Source organism: Pollicipes pollicipes, unplaced genomic scaffold (genome assembly GCF_011947565.3).
Source record: "Pollicipes pollicipes isolate AB1234 unplaced genomic scaffold, Ppol_2.1 Scaffold_6052;HRSCAF=7182_pilon_pilon_pilon, whole genome shotgun sequence".
In the NCBI taxonomy this organism is placed as follows: Eukaryota; Metazoa; Arthropoda; class Thecostraca; order Pollicipedomorpha; family Pollicipedidae; genus Pollicipes; species Pollicipes pollicipes.
This window is the reverse complement of record NW_023596805.1, coordinates 8,181,687-8,195,701: the sequence shown is the minus strand read 5'-3', so window position 1 is coordinate 8,195,701 and position 14,015 is coordinate 8,181,687. Positions and strand designations below refer to the sequence as shown.

General features: G+C 56.8%; 1 protein-coding gene across 1 annotated transcript in view; it reads left to right on the top strand.

The window, feature by feature from the left end:
- LOC119104509 (bifunctional 3'-phosphoadenosine 5'-phosphosulfate synthase) overlaps positions 1-13,717 on the top strand; it is a gene marked incomplete at its 3' end in the record, with an annotated part of 69,190 nt that extends 55,473 nt beyond the window's left edge. The window contains 7 exon segments of the mRNA XM_037228224.1: positions 8,178-8,246; positions 9,023-9,141; positions 9,951-10,065; positions 10,566-10,681; positions 11,168-11,249; positions 11,809-11,928; positions 13,505-13,717. Of these exon segments, the coding sequence (XP_037084119.1) occupies positions 8,178-8,246; positions 9,023-9,141; positions 9,951-10,065; positions 10,566-10,681; positions 11,168-11,249; positions 11,809-11,928; positions 13,505-13,717 (834 nt within the window).
- Between the last annotated feature and the right edge of the window lie 298 nt (positions 13,718-14,015).

Sequence of the window (14,015 nt, the reverse complement as noted above, 5' to 3'; positions counted from 1 at the left end):
CACTTCGCTCCTATCCTAGCAACGTCAAACCCAACGCTCCACCGCTCGCTCGCTCCTTTCCACTAGTAGTTTTGCTCTTGAGGAAGTCGGAGAACTTCTCCACCACGGCTGCGCACTCGCCGTGCTGCACGGGGTCCGCGTACAGCGCCACCACGACCGTCTTCGACGTCATGGAGGCGTGCAGACCCACCTTGGCCTTCTTGGCGCGGATGCACTTGTTGGCCACGCCCGACAGGAATATGTACTTGGTGCCTGATGGGGGAGAGGGGGGAGTTACCAGCGGAGGTGTTCGAACAAACGGGTGTTAAGAGGTGAAAAAGTCTGCATCAAATTTATCCCCCGCCCACTTTTTTGGAAACTTAACGCATATTGCGTCTATTGTGGTGACATCTGTATGTTAACTTTAAAGTGGACTTGGCAATCGCCCTTTCTTTCGGCAGTCCCACCACGCTTCACTTGACCGCGGGGCGGAGAGATGATGAACTTAAGTGGTGAATTCGAGGTGAGCCGTTGAAGATAAAGCGGCGGTATGAAGTGGGAAGATGCGGCGATCGTAGGTCAAGTGAGTCTGCGTCAAACGCAAGTCATGTTAAGAATGGTAAAAGTCTGCATCAAATGCAAGCCATGTTAAGAAGTAATAGAAGTCTGCGTCAAGTGCAAGTGATGTTAAGAAGTGTAAAGTCTGCGTAAAATTTAAGGCAGTTTTAGGGCAAAATGGGGATCCTTTTCCACGTAATCTAGGCAATCTGCCGTTAAATCACCCACGGCACGCCCCTTCACCGTGACTGCGAGGCCCACCAAGAGTCCACACGAACTACTCACATCTAAGGCGTTTCGACCGCCGCAAGGTATGCACCTAGCAGGCGTACGCACGCCGGGCTTCCTTCACCCTGAAAAAGTGTACTCCTCCCGCGGTGAGGCCCCCGCCGCCCGTCTTTGATGCCCTTGATGATGGGGGCAGCTCCTGTTTGGTGCCTGAAACGTCAGCACACGCCTGGGGTCACGGCAGGTCGTGGTGCTGAGATGCCTCTCGTTCGCCAACGCGGAACTCGAAACGACGGTCCGGCCCTTGGCCTGGAGTAAGCAGTGATCTTTTGTGACGGGCGTTAAAGGCGCGTAGTCGGCAGCGATTTGAAAATCCTTTTTTAAGGAGACGCGACGCACGTCGCTACGTCACTTTTTGAACCGCCATCTTCATTTAGCTCTATGAACCGACTGCATTGGCTATAATAGTGCTCAGGGGCCATGGCGCAACCAGGATTCGAACCTGGGCTCCCACACGGGAGTCCGGCGCGCCAACCACTCAGCCATTACGCCCCCTAAGCTGAAAGTCGCCGCGCTTCGCGTGAAAGTGCGCTTCGCGTGAAATTTCACGTTCTCTTTGAAGTGCGAGAAGTTACGTTTGCCGGGGCGAAAAGCTGTGCCGCCATTGTACCGATCATATTTATGCGCTACTGGTCGTTTGGTCATTAGTAACTTGTGACTGGCTCGTTGAGAACCGTGAGAAATCCCAACGCCAGCATCCACACGCGAAGTTCGCATATTACTCAACGAACAGACCCGTGGTATGTCACGTCCAACGTTCACCGTGGGGTACGTCGGAAGTCCTGCCCAGATTGCTTCAAGTCGCCCACGGATCGCGCAGTACATCCCCTTTTCTGGCCGTGCGATTTGAAAGCCGTGGCCCCTGCCTCGCTCTTTGCGGCCCACGCGGCGCCCGCTCAGGCCGGCCACGCGGCAGAATCGGGGCTGCAACGTCCGCCGGCTTGGTATTCGCCGGAAAGTCCACGGCGCGTTCCGCTGCGGTTTGCTGTCGCCGTCAGCTGTCGCGCGGGCCCCACTGTTTGCGCGTGGGATGTGGGGCGAACGGATCACATTTGCCGCGAGGCGGCGCCCGGCGACGAAAACAGCCGGGCGGACCTGTGTCCGGCTCCGCCGCGGCGGGATCGATGCCGTCTCGAAGTCGCACACACGTGGGGCCGGCGCCGACGCCGACTCTGACTCTGACTGACTCCGACTCCAACTCCGACTCCCACTCTGACTCCCCACTCCGATGGTGATTCTGACTCCGACTCCGACTCTCACTCCGACTCCCACTCTGACTCCGACTCTGACCCCGACTCCGACTCTCCACTCCGACTCCCACTCTGACTCCGACTCCGAAGAGCAGGCAGCGGCGTTGGAGCGCCGGCCTCCCGCCACTCACAACACGCGTGCCGTATCGCAGGGCGGCGTTACACAACCCATTACGGTACGAGTGCCGCGGCGAGGCCGTCTTAGATAGTCGCTACCTGTGGCGCTGTCGGCAGGGGGTGATAACAGCAGCGGGGGGAGCGTGGTTCATGCAGATTCACACACTCTCTCGCTCTCGCTCTCGCTCTCGCTCTCGCTCTCTCTCGCTCTCGCTCTCGCTCTCTCTCTCTCGCTCTCGCTCTCGCTCTCTCGCTCTCGCTCTCGCTCTCGCTCTCGCTCTCTCTCGCTCTCGCTCTCGCTCTCGCTCTCGCTCTCGCTCTCGCTCTCGCTCTCGCTCTCGCTCGCTCTCGCTCTCGCTCTCGCTCTCGCTCTCTCATCTCACTGTGAGATCTGCATTCTAGCCTGATACAGCGCTTCTCACTTCATGCAGTATAAGGTTCAGCCAGAGCGCCAGCGACAGACTGGTTCCACCTCTGGCGGCGGTCCCACTAACCTTGATGGTTCTTGCTCTGGCCCAGATGGCGCCATCGACGCCGGCGATCAGTGCGTCCCGCACCATGTTGGTGGAGATAAGCTGCTTGTGATGTAGTCCTGCCAGGGACATGGCGGAGGGCCACTGCCGTCTTTCCTTCGGATTTCCCTCGTTAGGTGACCGCCGTTGGCGGCGGTTTTCTCACGTTTCTCACGTTTCTCGTTCTCTTCTCGCGTTTCTGACGCGGCAGGCTCCGAGACTGGCTGCCTCGCTGCTGTCTCTCGAGGCGGGACACACTGCCCCAGAGCCGGAGAATTCCACGGTCGTGAGGACGAAGGAGGGGCGTTTCTGGCGACAGGTCTCTCACAGGTCACGACCTGTGAGACGGCTGCGCCGTCCCGACCTCCACTCTGCCTCCCGGCGTCCGCTCGGTCTCTGAGAGACGCGGCGGCGCGCAATCTCACGTGAAGACGACTGCGGCGTCTCGTGGCCGTGCCCGTCTCTCCGCAGAGCTGGGTCGACCTCACAGGAACGGCCGGGGTGTCTGGGCGCGGTAGAGGACCAGGCGCGGTGCGGTGGACCTCCTGGCGCGATCGAGAAGCGCTAGGCCGTGCGGCACTGCGTACCCCTACTTACGAACTTTCGACGCGCCGCTGTGGCTGCTGGAATCAAGGCCGTGTAACCAGGTCTGGGATTGTTTTGTCAGGGAGTTTTTTGTTGGCTGATTTTGCTGCGCGTGGTAACGTTCGTGGGATTCCTCCGTTGATTGATTTTCACGGCGTTCTGTTTTCAGTGCGCGCCTCGGTCAATAGGTTCTCCTTAGTCCTCGACATGTTGCGCGCTATACGCCTTGCACTCTAGCGGCATACTGCGCTAAGCTTTGTGAGTTAGCGCACTATGCTGCCAAAGTGACCAAGCTCCTCCGCCCCCAGTCCTCTTCCCACGTCCAGCTTGACGTGGGAAGATCTGCTGGACCCTGTCTGCCATCACTGGACTCTGACTACGTGGTGGTGACAGTGGCGGTAGACAACGTGGTGGTGGTGGACACCATGTGGTGGTTTCCCGTGGGGCGATAATCGGAATGGTGCCTGGCAGGCAACCCCAGTCAGCTCAGCCACCCCGCCTCTTCCATCACCGGAAGACTTCGCGCCTAGCGGCCGTTGTCGCTCTGATTGTCGACGAAGCCGATCTCCAAACGGGACGTGTCGCCCGTGTTTCTGGGTCGAAGAGGATGTGACATAACCTGGTGTTCGTGTTCTGTTGCAGGGAAGAGAACATCCGCCGCGTAGCCGAGGTGGCAAAGCTGTTCGCAGATAGCGGGGTGGTGGCCCTCTGCAGCTTCGTCTCGCCGTACGCCAAGGTCAGTCTCCTCAGCGATATGACGCGAAGTTCACGTCCTGATTCGTCTCCTTGCTGTGACGAGGGTGGTCCCTTCACTTTCGTTTTCAGCTATCAACATCAGCCCCTCGGGCAAACCCCATCCGTTACTGTGTCGTCACTGCACAGGTGTTTCCACCACAAATGTTTCTTCACTTTCGTCACCGCGACTGTGGCGTCGTTGACAATGTTAGCTTGTGGCTACTTCGTCTCCCCTTTCCCAAGACTGCTTTCTTCAACTTCGGGCATTCAGTTCCGTTTTCCGTGCCGCCCAGACTGCTTTTTTCAGCCTCGTCGTGCTTGACGCCCTTATTTTGTCCTTGCAGATCCGTTGGGTGTTTGAGCTGCGAAATGTCGCGTGTGTGTAGTTGCTATTTATGCACGGAACAATGTACGTTAAACATTTAATTAGTTATCCACGGAACGAGGAGCCGATGACAAATGTTGTGTTGGCACATCATTGCGCTTGCCTCATGCTCTCAACGATTAAGTTTTATGTGAAGTGCTTGACGCTGCATTACGAGAAGGCGACGTGACGTTTCTTCTGACGTCACAAACAGCCAGTGACGTATGCTTTTCAAGGTGACGTGGTATGTTTGTGTGACGTCACATGACCTGACGGGGCGCATGCGTGTGTGACCGGACGTCTGGAAAGTGACGTATGCGCCGCATCACAACACTTCGAGATGGCGCGTGTGACATGGATGCACCGATGACCTGTCCACCTGTGACGTCACAGGACCGTGACGTGGCGCGGAAGCTGCACGCCGACTCGAATCTGCCGTTCTACGAGTGTTTCGTCGACACGCCGCTGGCAGTGTGCGAGACGAGGGACGTCAAGGGCCTCTACAACAAGGCGCGCCAGGGGCTGATCAAAGGTGCGCCGTCGGTGTGTCTACTGGCCCATTACACTGACCTGTTATACTGTGTCTACTGACCTGCTACACTGCGCCTGCTGACCTGTTACACTGCGTCCGCTGACCTGTTCCGCTGTGTCTACTGACCTGCTCCGCTGTGTCTACCGACCTGTTCCGCTGCGTCTACTGACCTGCTCCGTTGTGTCTACTGGCCTGTTACACTGCGTCTACCGACCCCTTCCGCTGTGTCTACTCGCCTGTTCCGCTGTGTCTACCGACCTGTTCTGCTGTTTCTACTGACCTGTCTCGCTGTTTCTACCGGTCTGTTCCGCTGTGTCCACTGACCTGTTCCGCTGTGTCTACTGACCTGTTCCGCTGCGTCTACTGACCTGTTTCGCTGTTTCCACCGGTCTGTTCCGCTGTGTCTACTGACCTGCTCTGCTGCGTCTACCGACCTGTGTTGGTTTGTCGGCAGGTTTCACCGGAATTGATGCGCCCTACGAACGCCCTTCGAAGCCCGATATTACCCTGTACACGGACAAGTGCAGCGTCCAGGACTGCGTGGACCAGATGGTGGAACTGCTGACCTCGCATGTAAGAGCCGATGCTACCTGCTTACATCGCATACAAGAGCGAGACCCGGTTCCTGTTGCTGACATTGCGTAACAGCGGTGATTGACACGCGTGGAGTCTTAGAGTTACGGGCTGAGAGATACGTCAACGCCATTGCAATGGTCGGTGAACACACGTAAACCCGCGTTCTCATCTTACACCTGAACCTGCTCACTGGTGCTCACCAAACGTGACTGCCTGGCACTAGTACTCCCATAATGCGCATAAGTCGCCCGCCACCATTTTCCACAGACGGAAAACCGCTCTTCGGATACGTTGATCCTGTGCTGGTTCTCACCTTACACTGATATGGGTGTAGGCTCGTGCCGGTTCTCACCTTACACTGATATGGGTTAAAATCGTGCCGGTTCTCACCTCACACTGATATGGGTGTGGCCTCGTGCCGGTTCCCACTTTACACTGATATGGGTGTAACTTCTTGCTGATTCTCACCTTACACTGATATGGCTGCAACATCTTGCCGGTCCTCGCCTTACACTGATAAGGGCGTAACTTCTTGTCGATTCTCACCTTACACTTATATGGCTGTAACCTCTTGTCGATTCTCACCTTACACTGATATGGCTGTGACCGCTTGCCGAGTCTTACACTGATATGGCTGTAACCTCTTGCCGATTCTTATACTGATCTGGCTGTAACCTCTTTTACACTGATGTGGCTGTAACCTCTTGCCGGTTCTCGCCTTACATTGATATGGGTGTAGGGTGTAACCTCTTGCCGATTCTCACCGTACACTGATGTGGTTGTAGCCTCTTGCCGATTCTCACCGTACACTGATATGGAAGTAACCTCGTGCTGATTCTCACCTTACGCTGATGTGGGTGTATCCTCGTGCTGATTCTTACCTTACGCTGATGTGGGTGTAACCTCGTGCTGATTCTCACTTTGCACTGATAAGAGTGACAGCACTTTGACCCACGTGCTGTCGATGGTGCTGGTATTGTGGTTAAAGCGTCTGCGTTGACCAGTGCGCGCCTAGGAAATCAGAGCTACTGTGTTCGATTTCCCGCGGTGCCCGCCGTTCCTGCCCGGGTGTGACGCAGCGATGCCATATAGTCTCAGCAGCTGAGACACTCAAGGCGATGTCACTCTCCTCACGTGAGGTTTCGCATCGACTGAGGCTAAGCTTGCGTTGAGAAAGCGCTGTCAATATCTGTTGTTTGACTCACGCGTCGGACAGTCAAACTGGGTTGCCCTTCAGGTTATTCGTAAGTATATTATTACGTATTACGCATGCCCACGATGGCGAAGAGTGAGTCGTGGTTGCTCTATTAACGGTGGACGACTATACCCAGTTTGGTTGGTGGTCGTTCGTGCTCATTTTTTGTTCGCCGTCGTCTCTCAATAACCCTGGGACTCTCTTTTTAAGTATCGCTCTTCACATAAACTATGATAGCTGGGCTCTCTAAATACAAATGCAGCTGCTAAGGTCATTAGCATTGTCACAGCATGGCGGAAACCCGCACGACGAAAGTTTCCCGAGGCCGGAATCGAACCCAGACCTCCCTCTAGAACCGGCTGCCCAAACCGCCGGGCCACGCGCCCCCCACGCGGTCCGGCCGCCAGCGTGCCCGGGGTTACCATACCCGTCCGTCGCGCCCTCCGGCGGTCACGTGGCCGTTCCCGCGCGGGCAGAGGTCGGTCGAGGTCAGCGGGGTCGGCATTCGCCCAGCCGCGGACGATCAGACGGACCGGCTCCACCTGAAAGAACGCACTCAGCGCGGCGGAGCGTGACACCATGCAACCGGGCGCGGCCGCGCCCGACGCCGACTCGGTGTCAGCTGACACCGCGTGTCATCGGGAGCCTCGTGACTCTCCCTCGCGGTCGTGGTCGTCACCGGGCGGCCGCCGCCGGCAGGGTATCGTGCCGCGCTCGGCGAGCCAGGCGATCGGCGAGCTCTTCGTGCCGGCGGAGGAGCTGGCGGCGGCGCGCGAGGAGGCGGCCGCCCTGCCCGCCGTCGACATCTCCACAGTGGACCTGCAGTGGGTAGGTGGAGCGGTGGAGTGTGGAGAGGTGGAGTGTCGGTGGGTGAAGCAATGGAAGGTGGATCGTTGCAGCGGTGGGACGTGGAACTGTGGAATGGCGGAGTGTGGATCGATGGGAGGGATGTGGAGCGGTGGAGCACTGGAACGGGAGCGGTGGAACAGTGGGATGTGGATTGGTGGAGGTGCGGTCTGCAGTTGAGTCGTGCTCCTCGCCCAGATCATCGTGCGGATTGACGTGCTCTGCGTGAGCCAAATGATTTTTACTCTAGAGCTAAGGCTTGTTTGAGGTGTCAGTTCGATTGCTGTGAAAATCCAGAGGTGACCTGGTTTCAGCACCGCCTGAATGTGGGCCCCTGTGTAGCTTTCTGGGATCGGTGAGAGCAGTGCGCCAGTGGTGTCTGATCATGAGATTTCCCGATGATCAGACCCTTCCCGTTATTAGTGCGTATATTAACTCAACCCGGCATCACCGTGGCTGGCCGGCGATGTGACGTCACGGCTGTTGGTGTGACCTCACGGCTTTCGATGTGACGTCACGGCTGACGGTGTGACGTCACGGCTGGCGATGTGACCTCACGTGTTTCGATGTGACGTCACGGCTGACTATGTGACACCCAAGCTTACAGTGTGACGTCACGGCCGACTGTTGGCTGTTGCAGGTGCAGGTGCTGGGGGAGGGCTGGGCACCCCCGCTCACCGGCTTCATGAGGGAGCGTGAGTTCCTGCAGGTACGTGGACCGCGCAGGGCCGACGGGTCTCGCCTCCGCACGCCGCACATGATGAATGACCCCGTCTGTGTGGGGCCGACACGGTCTTGCAGTGCGCCGCGGAGGCCCTGTGATAACGCACCAAACTGAGGGATATGACGTGTGCAGCGCATGTAGCCTGTAATTGCTCGGTCGAGACGGCGTTAGCGGCGGCCAATCAGCAGAGACGTGGACAGAATGAAGTGACGGGCTTTGTTGCTCATGAAAAGATGATTTCGCCTGATGCGTATTTACTCAGAAATCGGTTAAGTGTGTATAAGAAATGACTGTTCTGAGTTTTGCTGAAAGGAAATTATCTTCAGTTGTTGAATAAAAAGATGTCATTTCAGTTGTCCTTCAAAACGAGTGGCAGCAAGATGTGGGGTAGCAATAATGTTTTCGTGGTTTCGCCTTGCAATGTGTACCTCTTTATGACCGAACGCGTTCTCAAAACCATTTGACAACGATAATCGGCTGCTGCCAAGTCCACCGCTCCGCAGAGGGCACGTTCTGCCGACGCCCCCTCCCCCCGCACCCCCCCAACCGGCGCCTCAAACCCGCACCCGCACCCCGAACCCGTACCCGTACTCCGCACCCCACAACACCTGCTCCCGTACTCTCTGCTCCCGTACCACTCTGCACTTCGCCCCCCCCCCCCCATCCCACATCCCTCCGCATCCTGCACCCAGCACCCACCCCACTCCCTGCACCCCGTACCCCGCACGCGGTGTGTGACGCGACCGCCCTGCTGCCGGCAGTGTCAACACTTCGGCAGCATGCTGGACGACGGCGTGACGAACCAGTCGGTGCCGATCGTGCTGCCCGTGCAGACGGCCGATAAGGAGCGGCTGGCCGCGCTGCCCGCCTTCTGCCTCAGGTCAGGCCGGGTCACAGGGCCACGGGAGGCCTCTGACTCAGGTCAGGCCGGGTCACAGGGCCACGGAAGGCCTCTGCCTCAGGTCAGGCCGGATCACCGGGTCACGGAGGGTTTACGTGACGTCACTGACGGTGTGGATTACGGAGAGGCCACGAGCCTGGTGGTCTCATGGTGTGTCGGGCCACTATAGAGGTCAGGTCATGGTGGTGGCGGGTCAGGTCAGCGGGCCGTTGTGCCGTCGTGCTGTGTCAGGTCACTGAAGCCGCGTGGTTTTGGCTAGGTTAGTGCACACCGGTCACAATAATAGGTAAGTTTGAATCAATGCACCGTCTTACAATGCCAGACGTTAATTGTCCCAGCGTTTGCAGTACACATGCGCACACTTAAAGCTCCGGGGGCCTCCGTGATTTTTCAGCTTCCTTGTGGGGTGAACACCCCTGTCATTGTTGCCAGTTGTCATTGCTTCATTGCACGGCACCCCACCCCTTGCTGTAGCGTCTGCCCTCCGCTCCCGCCCTCTGTAACGTCTGCCCTCCGCCCCCGCCCTCTGTAGCGTCTGCCTTCCGCCCCCCCCCCCCCCCCTGTGACGTCTCCCCTCCGTTCCCGCCCCTGTAATGTCTGCCCTCCGCCCCCGTCCCCTGTAACGTCTCCCCTCCGTTCCCGCCCTCTGTAACGTCTGCCTTCCGCTCCCCCTCCCACCCCCTGCAGCGTCTGCCCTCCGCCTCTGCCGCTTGTATCGTTTGCTCTCTGCTCCCTCCCCCTGCAGCGTCTGCCCTCCGCCCGCCCCCTGTAACGTCTACCCTCCGCAGGTACGACGGTCGTCCGGTGGCCATCGTGAGGAAGCCCGAGTTCTTCGAGCACAGGAAGGAGGAGCGCTGCGGCAGACAGTGGGGCACCACCAACCCCGGCCACCCCTATGTCAAGGTAGGCGGCGGCGGCCGGTGATGTCGCCCTATCAAGCTGGCTTGGCTCGTGGCCAATGAAGTGACCAACTATCACACTATATTAGATTATGTCGTATTATGTACTTGTGACATAAGACATGTATTTGTCCACATGGATTATGGGTCGTTCATCTCTACGTCGAGGGTGTAGTTTCGTTCCCTCTCGTTTTGTCGGAATGGGACCTTCCAACTCGCAATGTGCAGTTCCCATGTGGATCTCTATGTTGGCCTTTGTAACGACTCGGTCATTTCGGCTGCTTCACTTGGCGCACAAGAAGACAATACTGTTCATGCAAAGCATTGTCGTCATCGGGCCGTTATGACGCACTCAACTGCCGCGATATATCCGGCATATTGGCGTCTTTGCCCCCCCCCCCCCCCTCCCACCCCCCGTCCATCCGCATGCCGCACAACACCGTCCAGTTCAGCACCAGCTAGCGAGCCACCTCTCAAACCTGAAGTGTCTGCGGCCGCCACCAGATGGTGATGGAGTCGGGCGACTGGCTGTGTGGCGGCGACCTGGAGGTTCTGGAGCGTATTCGCTGGAACGACGGACTGGACCAGTACCGCCTGACGCCCATCGAGCTGCGGGCAAGGTACGGCCACACTCGGCGGGCATTCACTAGGCGGGTGGTGATGGCTTCGGGTAATGATCGATAGCTGTGGGGTTCGATTTCCACTGTGGGAAACATTCACGTCCTCGTTTTCGTAAGGGTGGAGCGACTTAAATGATCTTTGCAGTTCTCCGTAAATTTTACTACATACGCAACATGCTTAGTGGATTCAAATCATTTCAGTTCGAAACCATGGACCATTCCGTGCGATCGTTCAACCACTTAACCGTGGTGACTGTGCTTTAGTAGTCATCCACAAGGAGTGTTATTTCTAAGACTTACACCCTCGCATCCCGCAAGCTCCAGTCCTTACAATGCTCTGCAGATGCCACCCGCACGAAGTGATGCGACTAAGAACAGGTCCTGAGTTATGTATCTTGGCTGTCGTACATCGGCCGTACGCAGGTCCGAGTTGACCGCACCCCGCTGACCGCCCCCCTCCCCCCCCTCTCCCTCCCTCCTGCGCAGGTTCCGTGAGCTCGAGGCCGACGCCGTGTTCGCCTTCCAGCTGAGGAATCCCATCCACAACGGTCACGCGCTGCTCATGCAGGTAAGACCGGCGCTTGTTAAGACTACCGGCGATCGCAGGAGTCTCAGAACTAAAGTGTGTATACCTTGGGCGTCGAAGTGTGTTGAAATGTCTGTTAGTGATAACAGATATATAACTTCAAGTCATGAAACTTCCAAAATGAAACATGCTCTTAAGGATGCACAATTTTGTCAACAACATGTGTTTGTATGAATGAAATGTGGTATCAATTTGCATATTGTCAGTTAACAGCTTGATTTATGGGGTGACTTAGTCTGGGCTACTGGACTACTGCACTTCCCCGGGGCAGCTCTGCTAGATGGAAGCATCATGCTGTATAACCAACGAGGATCGTACGAGTTTGCAATCCGTCGAGATTCGCTAAGTTTTCCGTGGTGTCGCGAGTAGAATTGTTCTCAAGTTTTCGGTTGTGTCGCAAGTAGAATTGTTCTCAAGCTTTCCGTGGTGTCGCGAGTGGAATTGCTCTCAAGTTTACCGTTGTGTCGCGAGTAGAATTGTTCTCAAGTTTTCCGTGGTGTCGCGAGTGGAATTGTTCTCAAGCTCTGCGCGGTGCCACCAGGACACCAAGCGTCGCCTGTTGGAGCGGGGGTACAAGAAGCCCGTGCTGCTGCTGCATCCGCTCGGCGGCTGGACCAAGGAGGACGACGTCCCGCTGGCCACCCGGATCGAGCAGCACCAGGTGAGGCCGCGGTCAGCTGGGGCGTAGGGACATCTGTCGGACGCGGGCAGAAGCCTTGAGTTGCTGTAGTGGCGCTGCACGCGAACTAGCAACGGGATTATGCGATCTCTAGGGATAAGGTTTAGCTTGTATTCGCAGCGCACCAAGAATGTTTTATTCTACGTGAGGTCGCGTGAAGCGGTTGTAAAAGTTCGCAATGGGACTCCTTTTCTGTTTGCATGTTGGTAACCGTCATGACAATAATTGCGTTTGCGGCGACAATATTTTCGGCTGCAGGCACTACGAGTACTGCTTTGAATGGAAATTGCAAATGATGTTCTTTGTGACGCATAAAATACTGTTTTATCACACGTGGTCGGTGCACGATTCAATTGCTGCGCCATTTTGTCTAGAGCCGATCCAGTCGCGGAAAAGGGTCCTTTGCTGTTGGCAAATATTCGTCCGGGTTACTGCGGGCACCACACGGCACAGAATTTGTGGTATTTGATGTGATAAGCGACGTCGGCGGCATTGAGAAGACACCCGTAATCTTGGGCCCCTGATTGGGAGCTGGCATTCATGTCAGCGACATCTATTGATGGCGGTGTAAGCCCGAGTTCTTCGGGGGCGCCGGTGCCGCCCTGGCGAATTCCGCACCAGCTACAGCGTTTTCGTGTCCGCTCTTTCACGAGACGGTGCGCTGGACCGCCTGAGGAGGCGTCTTGTGGGATGAATTTTTCATTCGCGCCTAAGCTGATGTGATGACGGACAGTTGACGGTTTTCCGCGATTTGTTGGGACTGTGGACAGTGATGTGGTGGCGGGGTGTGTGTGGTGCTATAGAGACTGTTCGTACTTGGACTAAAAGGTATGAAGCAACTTTTTATACACATGTCTACAGCAGATGTGTGCATGACGCGCAAGTGACAGTCAATTCACGATTCCATCAGAAACCCTTGTCGAATTATACATTTTCCTCGTTTTTCGCGTGCCCTCCGTACTTAGTTGATTCTCACTCGTCCACACGTTGTCCATGACCTGCGGGTGTTAATATGACTTCTGCTAACGCTAGCGCTCAATTTAAGTGTGCGCGACAACGTGCGTCGCGTTACCTAACGAAGAATGCCGCTCGTTCCTTGCTCTTGTGTGCGAAGGCCCGTGACCCTGGCAAAAAGCCCTCTGGCTCCATGATTATTTATGCGTTTTACATGTGTGTATGTTGATAAGTTTATTTGGTGATATGGTTCTATAGGAGGGTGTGTTGACCCAGCGGTCTGCAGGTGACCCCGCTGGGCTATAAATGACCCTGCCATTCAAGCGGAAACGCACATACATACGACATTTTGTAGCGAACAATTGAACCCAGGTATGGTCCCAATCCACTCTATTTCGGATGCGTGACGTTTTTGCGCATTTGCAATGACAGTGGTGAATACATGCACAATTATGGTAATTGCAATGATGACACGTCTGTTAGCCAATCCCGAAGAGGGCATGCTGAATCCATGTGACGATCGTAACGACGCGTCCTCCCGGGCGCCACCAGCCAACAGCGCAGTCAGCTCACCCTGTGACCCACGCCATCCTGATCATGGCAGGCGATCCTGGAGGAGGGCGTGCTGGACCCGCAGTCCACGGTGCTGGCCATCTTCCCGTCGCCCATGCTGTACGCCGGGCCGACCGAGGTGCAGTGGCACGCCAAGGCGCGCCTCTGCACCGGCGCCAGCTTCTACATCGTGGGGCGCGACCCGGCCGGCATGAAACACCCCGACAGCGGCGAAGACCTGTACGAGCCCACACACGGCAGCAAGGTACGGCCGCAGCCGGTGCGGGTTCGAGTCCCGAGAGGGTCGGGTTTTTCAGAAGCTGTGTGTTGACGGAGTAGGCGGGGTTGCGGCGGGAGTGCTGGTTATGTGCGCTGCCGAATAAGGCGATGGCTGCCACTATATTCAGTCTGGGTGGCCGTGGCGCGAAAGACGCGACGCAGAGCCGTGTTCCAAACTCTGGCTGATGGCCACTGGGCTCTTGTGGACGTGGGGTTGATACTCACCTTTAGTCGTGACAACTCCCGGGAAGGTGGCGGTACCGTAGTAAATGGCAAGGGGACTG